The sequence below is a fragment of the Haliotis cracherodii genome, unplaced genomic scaffold (assembly GCF_022045235.1).
Source record: "Haliotis cracherodii isolate W230 unplaced genomic scaffold, xgHalCrac1.p SCAF_25, whole genome shotgun sequence".
Classification (NCBI taxonomy): Eukaryota; Metazoa; Mollusca; class Gastropoda; order Lepetellida; family Haliotidae; genus Haliotis; species Haliotis cracherodii.
In genome coordinates this window covers 4,416,887-4,433,034 of record NW_027266281.1, presented here as the reverse complement: position 1 = coordinate 4,433,034, position 16,148 = coordinate 4,416,887, and the positions used below count along the sequence as shown (strand labels likewise).

Genomic DNA, 16,148 nt, shown 5'->3' with positions numbered 1-16,148 from the left:
GACACAACTGTGCATCTAGCAACACCCATACATCCCCCTGGAATTGGTGACACAACTGTGCATCTAGCAACACCCATACATCCCCCTGGAATTGGTGACACAACTGTGCATCTAGCAACACCCATACATCCCCCTGGACTTGGTGACAATACTGTGCATCTAGCAACACCCATACATCCTCCTGGACTTGGTGACACAACTGTGCATCTAGCAACACCCTTCCATCCTCCTGGACTTGGTGACACAACTGTGCATCTAGCAACACCCATACATCCTCCTGGACTTGGTGACAAAACTGTGCATCTAGCAACACCCATACATCCTCCTGGACTTGGTGACACAACTGTGCATCTAGCAACACCCATGCATCCTCCTGGACTTGGTGACACAACTGTGCATCTAGCAACACCCATACATCCTCCTGGACTTGGTGACACAACTGTGCATCTAGCAACACCCATACATCCTCCTGGACTTGGTGACACAACTGTGCATCTAGCAACACCCATACATCCTCCTGGACTTGGTGACACAACTGTGCATCTAGCAACACCCATACATCCTCCTGGACTTGGAGACACAACTGTGCATCTAGCAACACCCATACATCCCCCTGGACTTGGAGACACAACTGTGCATCTAGCAACACCCATACATCCTCCTGGACTTGGTGACACAACTGTGCATCTAGCAACACCCATACATCCCCCTGGACTTGGTGACAATAATGTGCATCTAGCAACACCCATACATCTGCCTGGACTTGGAGACACAACTGTGCATCTAGCAACACCCATACATCCTCCTGGACTTGGAGACACAACTGTGCATCTAGCAACACCCACACATCCTCCTGGACTTGGTGACACAACTGTGCATCTAGCAACACCCACACATCCCCCTGGACTTGGTGACAATAATGTGCATCTAGCAACACCCATACATCTGCCTGGACTTGGTGACACAACTGTGCATCTAGCAACACCCACAGATCTATTTCTGTCAGTGGTCACAGCCCTGGCTTCACCATCAACAGGTCTATTCACCAGTGATCTCCCAGCTGCCTTCTACCACCCTCAGATTAGGCGAGGTTATAATTCACCAACACCAGGGCCTTCTTGCAAAAGGGATCTTAGCGCTAAGACCGTAAAAAGCCTATGTTAAAGTATGGGAGTTACGATCATCTTAGCGCTAAGACCGTCGAAAGCCTATGTTAAAGTATGGGAGTTACGATCATCTTAGCGCTAAGACCGTCGAAAGCCTATGTTAAAGTATGGGAGTTACGATCATCTTAGCGCTAAGACCGTCGAAAGCCTATGTTAAAGTATGGGAGTTACGATCATCTTAGCGCTGAGACCGTCGAAAGCCTATGTTTAAGTATGGGAGTTACGATCATCTTAGCGCTAAAACCGTCGAAAGCCTATGTTAAAGTATGGGAGTTACGATCCTCTTAGCGCTAAGACCGTCGAAAGCCTATGTTAAAGTATGGGAGTTACGATCATCTTAGCGCTAAGATCGCTTTGTGCAAGTGGGTCCTGGTGTTGGGAGAACTAGGTTGTCCATATCTACTGGAACAAGCCAGCAAGGTCGCATTCAAGGTCAACTCTTCAACTGGGTCTCTTCTTTCAACTGTCTGTTCTGTTACAACACCAGATTATCTGGCTTATGGGGATTTCTTGCAAGTCTAGCTTAGCTCATAATTAGCTTATGTTACTGGTGTGCTTTGTCCAAGTTAAGTTTGTAAGTCTGGAGTCAAGCATTTGGTTTAAACTCTTTCAACACCAGTCAACTAGAAGCTGATACTGACACCGAATTCCCTGACTCTTGTGTGGTAGATGAAGCCTACATTTATCAAGGTTGGTTGGTTGGTTTGTTGTTTTACGCCGCACTCAGCAATATACCAGCTATATGATGGCGGTCTGTAAATAATCGAGTCTAGACCAGACAATCCAGTGATTGATATCATGAGCATCGATCCATGCAATTGGGATCGACGACATATATCAACCAAGTCAGCAAGCCTGACCACCTGATCCCGTTCGTCACCTTTTACGACAAGCATAGTCGCCTTTTACAGCAAGCATGGGTTGCTGAAGACCTATTCTATCCAGGGTCACATTATCTGGTTGTAAAACATCTTTGCTATTACATGGTACATGCTTATAAATCCTACTGTTTATAAATAGGAAAGTTATGTCTATTACATTATTTAAATAGTGCATTTACAACTTAATAAGTTCACTTAGAATAAACAAGAGTCATCAGAAGATGACAAATCTCCCTGGCCCCCACAAACTAAAAAGAACAAGGCATCTGACTGTAACTGGAAGTCCTACTTGATGAGAGAATTTTTGTCTGTCTGTCTGTCTGTATACAAGAGTAGGTAACGAACTATCAAAACAAATATAAGAAACTGGGATTTCGGAACTTTATATTTCTACGTCAGAAATCAAACCTGTTGCCATGGAAACAGAAAAATTCAAAACATCCCTATTGAGCAAAAGCCACCAGTTGACAACCTGATCTTTGAGTGTGCATAGTTTCAAGAAAGAGTTCCTACAGTTTGAGAGATATGGTCCAGACAAACACACCAGTATGAACAGAGTCAAACAGAGTCAAACAGAGTCAAACAAATAGCAAAAGTCACCACTTCAGGATCTGTCGGACATACCTACCAAGTTTTGTGGAAAGATATTGAACAGTTATTTGCGTTGTGGTCCGGAACCCCCTCTTTAGAGATGAAGTTCAAATTATTTCCATGGAAAATAGCAAAAGTCACCACTTCAGGATGTCATTGATTTGTATATCCGCCAAGTTTTGCATAAAGATATTAAACAGTTATTGAGATGTGCTCTGGAAACGAAATCCACCTCCTAATGAGACCCAAGTACAAATTGTTTCCATGGAAACAAACGAAAAATTAAAATGCCCCAAGAAAATGGGATAAAAATGTATGTATTCTTTCAATCTCCTTAATTAGAATGATAGATATTATATGTCATCAACCATTTCCTGATAACCGTGGCTTTCCTCAGTAACATGAAAAAACACCAGGGAATACCTCTGTTTTCGAAGCTTTGCATGAATAACACGAACGTTGATTCTTTCCATCTCTGGTATCATTAGAAAGCTATTCATGACATCAATAGTATGACAGTTATAATAATAGGAGTATTTCTGTAGCTGTACCTTTCTTGGAGAGAAATTGGTTTCTAAGGACGCTTTCTTGACAAAATCTGCTAAAAGGATTGTGATTGGTCAAATTCAAGCATGTGAGCTAAGGCAGCCAATCAAATTACAGCAATGGTTACCATCCTCATGTATGATAAATTTCCGACTGAGACGAAAGGTTTAGGTTAAATTGTGTTCTCTGAATGTTTCTCTGAAATTGTGGCCTATATCAACAATATGGAACTTCGTGGACATATCCGGCTAGGTTACAAATTATGACAAGGATTCCTCATGCATAAATTTTGGCATTAAACATTGTGTCCAAGCCTAAAATTCGAGGCAGCGAGATATCATTTGACTAACATTACATGCGATCATATGAAATAATGGAAACAATAACTTAGACGTAAGTTTGACAAGTTTTGGATATGCTCTTGTTGCTTCTATTTATTATTTTATATACGATATAGTTTTATATCTGCGTGACACATCTGTCGTTTGCTCTTTTACGTGTTCGATATGGACCCGTTGTCAAAGTATTGTCCCATTACGGGAAATAGTTCATCAATTTTAAATCTATCGACAAAAAATGATAAATTAAAATGAAATACATATTTTCAGACGTTGTGAAAAGTAATAGACAAAGGGAGGAATAAATGAATGATATTACAGGTAGGTTCATAAAATCCATCGTGGGCTCTTGCAGTGTTCAAAGAGTGAGTGAGTGAGTTGGGGTTAACGCCGCTTTTAACAGCATTCAAGTTATATCACGGCGTGTCGGCTTAAAGTGGGAGGAAACCCCGAAGTGATGCAGGTCTCAGACGTTTACCACTTCGGTGAAACCCACAAAGACGGGTATGGTGCTGACAAACCTAGAAACATAATTGGGGCGAACCGGGATTCGAACCCACAATCATAGGTTTCTGGCATGCCCAAGAGTTGCAACTCTGCACAGCGAATCTTGGCGCCTTAGAAGACTGGGCCACCCGTGCCCCCAGTTTTGAAGTTAATCATGCAAGTGCTTATTTTGAGCGCCTGACTGTACGTAGGGTGGTGTCTGGTCTTGTGTACGTAGGCTGGTGTCTGGTCTTGTGTACGTAGCCTGGTCTCTGGTCTTGTGTACGTAGCCTGGTGTCTGGTCATCCTTGGAATATATTTGTATGTGTTATAATACTTTTATCAACAAGTATATGTCACTGATATATCGGTGGAATAATCTTGATTGCCACGTCAAACCCCATTACATTTGACATACAAAGCAGCGTGACCTTGAATTGTTTGTTTGTTGTTTAAAGCCGCACTCAGCACTATTCCGGCTATATGACGGCGGTCTGAAAATAATCGAGCCTGGATCAGACAATCCAGTGATTGACATCATGAACACCGATCTACACAATTGGGATCGATGACATGCATCAACCAAGTCAGCAAACCTGACCACCCGATCTCTTAAGTTGCCTCTTACGACAAGCATAGTCGCCTTTCACGGCAAGCATGGGTTGCTGAAGACCTATTCTACCCTAGATCTTCACGGGTCGAGTGACCTTAAATGCCTGAATCTGGTCTGCTGATGACAATCGGCCATCTCAACATAACGACCACGTGTACACCCAGATATCGACATGCAAACTCAGATTGGGTCAGATCATAGCGACAAAGTCCAGAACATTCCAACAGAGAAGCTATCGCAGTTCATAGCTGCAATACTATTCATCCTTGTCTACAAATCACATGATAGTCAACAAAAGAAATGGTTTCACATCGCAAGAAACCACAGAAATTCAAAGAAGGTCACCAATGTATATCTCAAAGTCATTAGAAACATGTCCAAAAGGCAGAAAAATCTATTAGGTCTAGAGGTGTGAGATAGAAGTGGTGTAAAATCTCATGACATAACAACATTCCGGAAATTTGACAGCTGATGACCTAACTAAATACCGCCCTCATTGTCATGACAGAAAGCTTCAGTCACTCGGCTTCCAGTGTTTTGTTTTTTTGTTTAACGCCGCACGCAGCTATATTCCAGCTATATGACGGCGGTCTTTAAACAATTGAGTCTGTACCTGACAATCCAGTGATCGATAACATGAGCATCCATCCAATCAATGGGATACGATGACATGCATCAACCACCCGATGCCTCTTACGACAATCATGGGTTGCTGAAGACCTATTCTACCCCAGTTCTTCGGGGCTCCCACAGTATTTCAGTAATATCAGTTGAACGTTGTGAAGGCCAAAGTGATGCATTCCTCTACCCCCTGACCTGTGGATTTCCAAATGACACGGAGCCAATACTAAATAGCCTTCCACCAGCATGCATCTTCTGACCCAAAACATTTCTTTAGCCAGGCCAATTATTTAAAGCTACATGACCCATAAGCAATATCCAAACCAAGCTCTGCTTCTTTCAGAATCAGATATCAGCCTATATATGCAGCAGGATAAAATCTCCCTTTACAATACTACTTCTTGCGCATCAAGTCATGACAGCAGACAAGCTCAGAAGAAATGGTGAAATCTATCAGCTACAGATGTCCTCCATCAAGGCAAGGGCTTACAACATCATCACAAGTTCCAATTCTGGGACAAGCAAGAGACGCCACCGCCGCCACCCCCGCCGTCGCCGTCGCCACCGCCACCACCGATGTTCAGCACAGCGGTGACACAGAAGGCCCTGACCAGCTTTATAGATTGCACTGATGGTCAGGAACTAGCAGCACTGGCCTATATTAGGTGAATAGTTGTACAAACCATTCTTGCGCCAGAGCTTCAGGCTGCTGGGCAACAGTGGTACAACACTCAAGTGCTTCAGGTTGCTAGGCAACAGTGGTACAACACTCAAGTGCTTTAGGTTGCTGGGCAACAATGGTACAATACTAAAGAGCTTCAGGTTGCTGGGCAACAGTGGTACAACACCAAAGTGCTTAGGGTTGCTGGGCAACAGTGGTACAACACTCAAGAGCTTCAGGTTGCTGGGCAACAGTGGTACAACACTCAAGTGCTTTAGGTTGCTGGGCAACAGTGGTACAACACTCAAGAGCTTCAGGTTGCTGGGCAACAGTGGTACAACACTCAAGAGCTTCAGGTTGCTGGGCAACAGTGGTACAACACTAAAGTGCTTCAGGTTGCCTGAGGAACCCACTTCATTTTCACATAAAAATGGTACTCATTTCTTGTTTGTTTTGTTTTTTAAGAACTTTGTCTTATTTATAAGTGTCAACTCAACTCTGATACCTGGCCCTGATACACTGGCAACGGGTCACATGCCCCTCGTCACATCAGTCGGGGACCATCATCACTATAATACAATTGTTCAGGCAAAATATAGATCATTGAAGTCATGAAGAAGGAACAGTGAACTATTCAGTCGAGATGAATCAGGAATCCATGCAATGTTCACATACCTGGACAAAATGCACTTGTGTCAAACATGACGCACAGTTTGTACTGAGGAGGCATTGGAACAGCAGATTGCTTACATAGGAAAGTTTCCTGCCTTGGAGAAATCCTGACGTTGGAATAGAACTCAGGACTGTGCACTATCAACAATTTAACACCTACCTTTAGGGCTACATGCCGTGATAATAAAGACTGGTTGAGATCAGAACTTGGCACTTGGTTAAAACCCAGATGTTGGAATAGAACTGGGGACTTAACTTTTACCAGCTAGCACCTTGCCTGTGAGGCCACATTGAGGACTAGGGAGGAGAAGAGCTTGTCACTGGGTGAAATGCAGATACTGGAACAGAACTCAGAACTCTACTTTTACTAGCTAACTCACTACCCATGGGGCCGCGTAGAACAAGAATTGGGCGATGGAGAAGTTTGTCTCTAGGTTAAAACCCTGCTGTTGGAATAGAACCCAGCAATCTACTTTTACCAACTAACGCACTACCCATGGGGCCGCATAGAACAAGAATTGGGCGATGGAAAAGTTTGTCTCTAGGTTAAAACCCTGCTGTTGGAATAGAACCCAGCAATCTACTTTTACCAACTAACGCACTACCCATGGGGCCGCATAGAACAAGAATTGGGCGATGGAAAAGTTTGTCTCTAGGTTAAAACCCTGCTGTTGGAATAGAACCCAGCAATCTACTTTTACCAACTAACGCACTACCCATGGGACCACACAGAACAAAAATTGGGCGATGGAAAAGTTTGTCTCTAGGTTAAAACCCTGCTGTTGGAATAGAACCCAGCAATCTACTTTTACCAACTAACGCACTACCCATGGGGCCACACAGAACAAGGATTGGGCGATGGAAAAGTTTGTCTCTAGGTTAAAACCCTGCTGTTGGAATAGAACCCAGCAATCTACTTTAACCAACTAACGCACTACCCATGGGGCCACACAGAACAAGGATTGGGTGATGGAAAAGTTTGTCTCTAGGTTAAATAAAACCCTGCTGTTGGAATAGAACCCAGCAATCTACTTTTACCAACTAACGCACTACCCATGGGGCCGCATAGAACAAGAATTGGGCGATGGAAAAGTTTGTCTCTAGGTTAAAACCCTGCTGCTGGAATAGAACTCAGCAATCTACTTTTACCAACTAACGCACTACCCATGGGGCCGCATAGAACAAGGATTGGGCGATGGAAAAGTTTGTCTCTAGGTTAAAACCCTGCTGCTGGAATAGAACTCAGCAATCTCTTTTTACCAACTAATGCACTACCCATGGGGCCACATAGAACAAGAATTGGGCGATGGAAAAGTTTGTCTCTAGGTTAACACCCTGCTGCTGGAATAGACTTCAGGCTGGTGTCTGGGTTGCATGGACATACAAAATCAGGGAGGGATTCGATCCCAACTTATCTGCAGGCATGACAGGGCCTCAAGGCTGACTGGTCCTGCCAAGACAGGCAAGCAAGACAAGCTTCAAGCTAGGAATGGATGCAGAGTACGTTAAATCTACCTGAGTCTTCTTTTGAGGACGCAGGGACGGCCGGGCTAGTTGATGATGTGGCTAGCAAGAACACAACACACTTAAAACAAATGGGCCAAATCATATCGTCAAACCTTGCTGCTTCATGCGTGACTGTGAGAGTGAGTGAGTGAGTTGGGTTTAACGCCGCTTTTAACAGTATTCCAGTTATATCACGGCGTGTCAGCTGAATTGTGGGAGGAAAGCCCGAAGTGATGCAGGTCTCAGACGTTTACCACTTCGTTGAAACCCACGAGCATGGGTATGGTGCTGACAAACCTAGAAACATAATTGGGGAGAACCGGGTCCCAAGGGACGCAACTCTGCACAGCGAATCACGGCGCCTTAGACGACTGGGCCACCCGTGCCCCCTCGTGACTGTGAGACGAACAGTAAGTTATAAACCATTATGGAGAACACTTGCGATGACAACAGCATGTCAATTAATGAGTGAGTTGGGTTTACCGCCGCTTGGGACAGTATTACAGTTACATCACAGCGTGTCAGCTTAATGTGGGAGGAAAGCCCGAAGTGATGCAGGTCGCAGACGTTTACCACTTCGGTGAAACATTAGAGCCCCCGTATGGTGCTGACAAACCTAGAAACATAATCGGGGTGAACCGGGATTAAAACCCACGATCATAGGTTCCTGGCATGACCAAGGGACGCAACTCTGCACAGAATTGTGGCGCCTTAGTCAGCTTGGGTATCAATTAATGAAGCTAAGTACTGAAACACAAGAATGAGACGACATGATTATTCTCTGATGATCGGTCATTAGAATGCAATGCAAATTCTCCCATGACCAAATGACATTTACTGAAAGTCATAATTTCATATTAATGCGTAAGAACATAAATAAAAGGGTACTTGAGAAAAAGGTTGAAAAAAAAGTTTCATAAACGATCTGTAGCATGTTGAATAGCAATAATGGGTTGAAAAAAGCAAACTTTAAACTGTGGACTAGGAACGAAGTATCCAGATAGAAGTTAAATTGAAGCTTCGTTGATCTCAACACAGAGACAGATAACCGGCAAACAGCAAGCTGGAATAGGGGAGATAACAGCATGTACACAAGGAGATTGATGAAAGACAGTGGAGCTCGGCTCAGAGGACCGGCTCGTCAATATTTAACACAGAGTTGACCAAGCAATGTACAGGCAACGGCAGATGGTATCTGACTGTTGAAGGAGTGCAAGTCATGCAGGCGGTACACCACATAGATCCATGTCTCAAACAAGGAAATAAAACCCAGGAAATGAGTGTGCAACATTGGAACCAGCGCAGTTGATTATTCTGACAACACATAGCCAGTCTCTCTGGGACTTACAGCCTCTCTCTGAGTGAGTGAGCAAGTTTGGTTTTACGCCGCTTTTAGCAATATTCCAGCAATATCACGGCGGGGGGGGGGACACCAGAAATGGGCTTCACACATTGTACCCATGTCGGGAATCAAACCCAGGTCGAGCGAATCGTGACGAGCGAACGCTTTAACCACTAGGCAACCCAACCGCCCCTACAGCCTCTTACTGGAAAACTCCTCTCCTTTAAGTGGCATTTAGAAGTGGTATGATGAAAAAGAGAGATAGTTCTATGGACATACAACTTCTGTATTACTCTATTACTGGAACCTGAAACTAAGATTCTACAATACCAGAAATGATGAAATTATATATATACGTCTTGCAGTAGTGACACAATGTAAGCACAACGTCTATGGATTTCTACAAAGCAGATGCGTCACCTACAAGTGTCTTCACTTCAGTGTGTGCGAGTAAGGAATGACGCCGCATTAAGCAATCTTACAGCCATGGCGCAGCAGGGGTACAAACTACTGTCAGGATTCAAACCTGGATCTTCAGCATAACAAGTGAGCACTGGACCCATGGGACCACCCATCACCTAGTTAACCATTCAGCAGTAGAAAACGACATTTTTAGTCCACTAGTCCTCATGATACCTTAACTATTGGCCAGTTTGGCAAGGACTACAGGACTAGTGCCAATTTCTAACGCCGCCATTCCCAAACAAATCTAAAAGCACATTTAGCATTCCTGCAAAATAATCTGAACAGTGATGGCCGGAGATTATTGAGTGAACAAAGTGATATACACAACCATCATTCACATAGAACAGAGCCTAATTAACCAGTGGTCATAGGAAGAGCAAGGCAGTCCCCCCCACGTCTTCCAGCTGCAACAGTTTGTAGTTTTTCGGCTGTATCTAAGCAACATTTAACATTCATCTAATGAAAGCACATTTGGGTACAACAGATCTAGGCCGAGTGCTTCGTCTTGGTATTGTACACATCAATAGCCCTTGTAAAGCAACACATAGTTCCCTGTTGTTTCTACAACCATGGGAGCGGATCTTCATCTCAACTTTTCCTCTGCCTCAATAGTCATCACTTTCGGGAAATTTAAAAAAAAATTAAAAAAAATTAAAATTTAAAATAAATAAATTTTTAAAATTGAAAAAAAAAAATTAAGTCAAAATAAAATGATATTGAAATATGAAAATTTATCTGTAACAGTCATTTAGAATGAATTCCAATTTTTTTCAAGTCAAAATATGAACAATGTGATATGAAAATTGAAAACGTTTTTCTCTCATGAAATTCCTATTCTGATGAAGAAAGAATGTTTGGAATTTCGTCCTCCAACTTTGACGTCGGTGTTACAGATGTGTGAGAGAGATGAGGCAGGGAAAGGAATGAGGTTCAATAGCGACATGCTGAATGGACGATGCATTGAATAAAGTACCTCCTCCGGTCTGGGGCCCAGTGTCGGCCACGACACTTCCTTCGATTCCGTCGTCAGTGACTACAAGCATAAGTCGACATTCAGTCAAGGGAGATAATCAGACACTCTCGCTTCACTGGTTCAACACTGAACCAGGACGGTGACTATCCTTCAGGAAACACGCCAAACACTGATGATTGGAGCATCACAGCGACAGTACAGATTTGTTGTTGTAATAGATTTAGGACAGCCTTACATTCTACAGATTTGGGGCCTCACTATGACATTACAGATTTGGGGCACTGCAACAGGATAGATTTATGACATATGGACTTAGGAAATCCTTATATTATACATATTTGGGGCATCACTATCACAATACAGATTTGGGGCACTGCAAGAATACAGAGTTATGACATCATATGGACTTAAAAAATCCTTATATTATACATTTTTGGGGCATCACTATGGCATTGTAACTATACAGATTTGGGGCACTGTAACAATACAGGTTTGGGGCAATGTAACCATGGAAACAATACAAGTATACTTATGAACCCAATATGGCATCCATTGGTTTCGTATTTCTTAAACATGAATTATCCAACCAGACTTCCTGGCACTGAATCCTTTGTCAATTCTTCTCATTAGTCTGAGTCATAGCTGTCACAGCCTCGGAGTCTATCACGACACTAGCCTGGCCAGGACAGGCGCTACAAGCTGCGACGCTGTCCAAACCAACAGTTACTCTGACAGGGCGGACATGTTCGTTTCAAATAGAATGTGTTCAAGAAACAAGCTGAAATGCCTTCAAACTACAACAAAAACACCCATGGGTGAACTCCATGGCCAAACGGTCCATTAGTTTTAAGAACAGAAAGTGTAAGAACTTGAATGAAGGAACAGGTTGTGTTAGTAGGAATGCCAGGTCGTCAACACAGCCTGTTCTTACCCACTCTCTGTTGACCCACGTCAAAACCCTGCAATACCTGCAGCAACGGAGTGGTCGCTAGAACAAAACACAGGCTGTTACTTACGCTTACACTAAATCCTGCCCAATTATTCTTGCCGACAGCAATAAAATAAAATACTTCATTCCAGATTCCATGAAAAGGAAGCCTGTTATGTTGCCACTTTTGGAGTTCAAATCAAAAAATTATTTATCCTTTTCTTTCACAAAACATATTCTGTCCCAGATAAGAAAAGCACTAAACTAGAGGGAATATGCGATACGTCACATGTGGTCCTAGCATCACACAAGAGGGTCCTAGCATCACACAAGAAGGTCCTAGCATCACACAAGAGGGTCCTAGCATCACAGAAGAAGGTCCTAGCATCACATAAGAGGGTCCTAGCAGAGACTCTTACTGCAGTTTTAGTCAGTAGGACTAAATTCTCCCACACATCTTCAACCAAACAAACGATAGTCCATGATCTCGTGTGAATCTAACTGCTGCCTTCAGTGACACTGGACATTCTGAAGCAGCCTGGGGAAGACCTGGCTAGAGCCATTGCAACCTGTCTGCACACCCCTGCCACCATGGAACTATTACGATGACGCCACGCTGGGGCAGGAATTCACAAGTCATACTGAAGTAAAACTGACTGACAGGTCATTATTTATATTACCAACCATAACCTGGTAAGAGAAGTTACTCAAATCTCTGTATTCCAGAGTAAGTAAGTGAGTGAGTAAGTGAGTCTGATTTACGCCGCTTTTAGCAATATTCCAGCAATATCACGGCAGGGGACACCAGAAATGGGCTTCACACATTGTACCCATGTCGGGAATCGAACCCGGGTCTTCGGCGTGACGAGGGAACGCTTAAACCACTAGGCTACCCGACCGCCCCGTGTATTCCAGAAGTAGAATCAATAGATTCGAGTGGTTTTGTCCATAACGTAACCAGATGGTACTTGGGGCTGCTGATTCATATATTTAATGTTAACATACTCAACGGGCATGTCCTCTGTCACGTGAACTCGGAATAGAGTGGACACCCAGTACTAGAGCTACCGGAAAGCTGGCTCCAGACACAGCCATCGCTGTACTTACAGAAATAAAGGTTGTGATACCTAACAGCCACCGCTGTACTTACACCTTAAGTACGACCAGTCCTCCACTCAACAGAAATAAAGGATGTGATACCTAACAGCCACCGCTGTACTTACACCTTAAGTACGACCAGTCCTCCACTCAACAGAAATAAAGGATGTGATATCTAACAGCCAATGTTGTACTTACACCTCAAGTAGGACCAGTCCTCCACTCAACAGAAATAAAGGATGTGATATCTAACAGCCAATGTTGTACTTACACCTCAAGTACGACCAGTCCTCCACTCAACAGAAATAAAGGATGTGATACGTACCTAACAGCCACCGCTGTACTTACACCTTAAGTACGACCAGTCCTCCACTCAACACATATAAAGAAGGTGATACCTAACAGCCAATGTTGTACCAGCTAGACTGCTATGTTAGTTCTAGGAGAGATGCTGTGTCCTCTACTACACACAAGTCATTCCAACTAAACCGCCTCAGGCACAGACATCGGTAGCTAGGAATACAACACTTTAATTCATTAAGAAAGGAACTAATAAAATAACTCAAGATTAACACAGAGAAATTATTCACTGTCACTCCTAAGATTCATAGGAAACGTCTCCACATGCGAGTAAAATTCATTCTGACTTAACCGCTTCAGTTCACTCACAGTTTGAAAAGACCTTTCTTGATCAGTTCTCAGAATCAGAACAAGTTTTCATTAAATTATATTTGGATGAAAGCTGGAAATTATCACTGCAGCGAGATCTGTTCCCATACGTTCCTTGGCCAACAAACTTGAGTGAGTGAGTGAGTATGGTTTTACGCCGCTTTTAGCAATATTCCAGCAATATTACAGCGGGGGACACCAGAAATGGGTTTCACACAATGTACCCGTGTCGGGAATCGAACCCGGGTCTTCGGCGTGTCGAGCGAACACTTTAACGACTAGGCTAACCCGACTGCCCCCTTGAGTGAGTGAAAGTTGTTTTGTGTTGCTCTGACAATATTCAAGCCAGAACACGATGGCCTTGAATCAAGTCGGTCAGATGACCCGGAGGCTGATGAGCAAAGATCCATGCGTCGGAGCACAACGACAAGCAATCAGCTGGGGCGCACACGACCACCCGATCTTCAGTTCAGTCTCTCAACTACTCCCGGGAACCTATTCTGCCCCAAATCCCCACAAGGTCGGTTTGTTTGTTATGTAACACCGCACTCAGCAATATTCCAGCTATATGACGGCGGTTTGTAAATAATCCAAGTCTGGACCAGACAATCCCGTGATTGATATCAAGAGCATCGATCCATGCAATTGGAATACAATGATATGCATCAAACAAGTCAGTGAGTCTGACCATCCGATCCCGTTAGTCGCCTCTTATACAAGTAGTCACCTTTTGCGGCAAGCATGGGTTTCTGAAGACCTATTCTACCCCGTATGTTCACGGGTCCACCTCTTACAGCAAGCATGGGTTCCTGAAGACCTATTCTACCCCAGTTCTTCACAGGTCTATCCACAAGGGAACATTTGTTGGAACAAGTGGCTGGCTATAAACAAGGTGCCGGACACAGCAAACGACACTGATCGACTGTGGAATCTACCACGTGCAACGTACTAGTGGCAAAGTCTGCCCTGATTACTTGGAATCTGCCTGTAGAGCGCTACTCTGCTCAGGTTACCATGGGGATGAATGATAAGTGATTAGTAAATACTAAGTATATCTTACTTCCTGTGTTAGGGACTGAAAAACAAACAATACATGACTGCAATAAATATGGTTAGTATGGAATCGGAGGTGTGCGTCTTTACCTTTTATGGATATTAAATAGCAAACTGGGTTTGAGGTGTTTTACTTCATTCAGAAACATTTCAAAATTTAGACAATCCTGAACACCTGACAAAGACATGCCTCATGTTATACCCAGTGGAACATTTCAGATTCCTTTTCCAAAACTTGTAGTTATCCTTTAATTTTAAATTGCATATCAGCAATAACCAATACTTTTGTAATGCAGCGTCCATTACGAAAAATAAAAGAATGCATTCTGATCCTAAACAACAAACAACAACTGAGCAATTATAATGATTAACAATTATAGAATTTAGAACTTTTTCAAGATTTTCGTTAAAACCAGTTTACTCAAAACTGTGTCGATGATCTGGCCACGGTTTATTTGCCTTGTTTTTGTTGCTCTGGTATAACATGACCTGCATGCTGACGTTGTGTCTGAATATCGACCCGTTTAGTGCATTAATGTGTCTGCAACATAGTTTGCAAATGTTTCACCAGTAAAACCAGAATAGATTCAACCCTTTCAGTAAGAATCATCGTCAAAAGGAAATCAACTCTACATTAATAAATTTCTGCATGTACTTTAATTTTGATAATTAAGTCTCCAAATGATAGAAACAAATGCAAAATATATCAAAGTATTTATGGAAACTAGCACGCTTGTTGGACAAACAAATACTGCCTTCAGCATTTTTTCTCTTCAATTCTATCGTTATTCTCTAAATCCTAAAACAAATCACAAAGTCTTGATCCTGGAGCCTTCTTAACTGTCCCTCAGTGTTGAGTCTCGGAAGGGAATGGGGGTGAATACTGTTTATATACTATATAAACGACCTCGTCCGGACCTGTCAAACATGTGGACCTGTTTTGCCATGGAATGCCAAGGGAGACAAGCACGGTGTATTGAGGACCTATTCTGCCTCGGAATGCCAAGGGAGACAAGCATGGCGTATTGAGGACCTATTCTACCCTGGAATGCCACGGGAGACAAGCACGGGGTATTGAGGGCCTGTTCTGCCTGGGAACGCCAAGGGAGACAAGCATGGCGTATTGAGGACCTATTCTACCCCGGAATGCCACGGGAGACAAGCACGGGGTATTGAGGGCCTGTTCTGCCTGGGAACGCCAAGGGAGACAAGCATGGCGTATTGAGGACCTATTCTACCCCGGAATGCCACGGGAGACATGCACGGGGTATTGAGGGCCTGTTCTGCCTGGGAACGCCAAGGGAGACAAGCATGGCGTATTGAGGACCTATTCTACCCCGGAATGCCACGGGAGACAAGCACGGGGTATTGAGGACCTATTCTGCCTCGGAATGCCAAGGGAGACAAGCACGGTGTATTGAGGACCTATTCTACCCCGGAATGCCAAGGGAGACAAGCATGGTGTATTGAGGACCTATTCTGCTTGGAATACCAAGGGAGACAAGCATGGTGTATTGAGGACCTAATATCGCTCGGGGG

The 16,148-nt window shown here is 43.5% G+C and overlaps 1 protein-coding gene across 7 annotated transcripts in view; it reads right to left on the bottom strand.

Annotated features, from left to right (window-relative positions):
• LOC139472908 (neural cell adhesion molecule 1-like) overlaps positions 1-16,148 on the bottom strand; it is a 130,328-nt gene that overhangs the window by 26,942 nt on the left and 87,238 nt on the right. For 2 of the 7 annotated variants that reach the window (XM_071255368.1, XM_071255370.1), the window contains exons 16-17: positions 10,862-10,921; positions 8,091-8,141 (exon numbers count right to left, since the gene is read on the bottom strand). The exons of 1 other annotated variant lie outside the window; for it this stretch is intronic. In XM_071255368.1, the coding sequence (XP_071111469.1) occupies positions 8,091-8,141; positions 10,862-10,921 (111 nt within the window). Of the gene's footprint in view, positions 1-3,323; positions 4,316-8,090; positions 8,142-10,861; positions 10,922-14,616; positions 14,632-16,148 lie in introns of those variants that run through there. 4 more of the 7 variants (XM_071255369.1, XM_071255374.1, XM_071255372.1 and 1 more) reach the window with 3 other exon arrangements.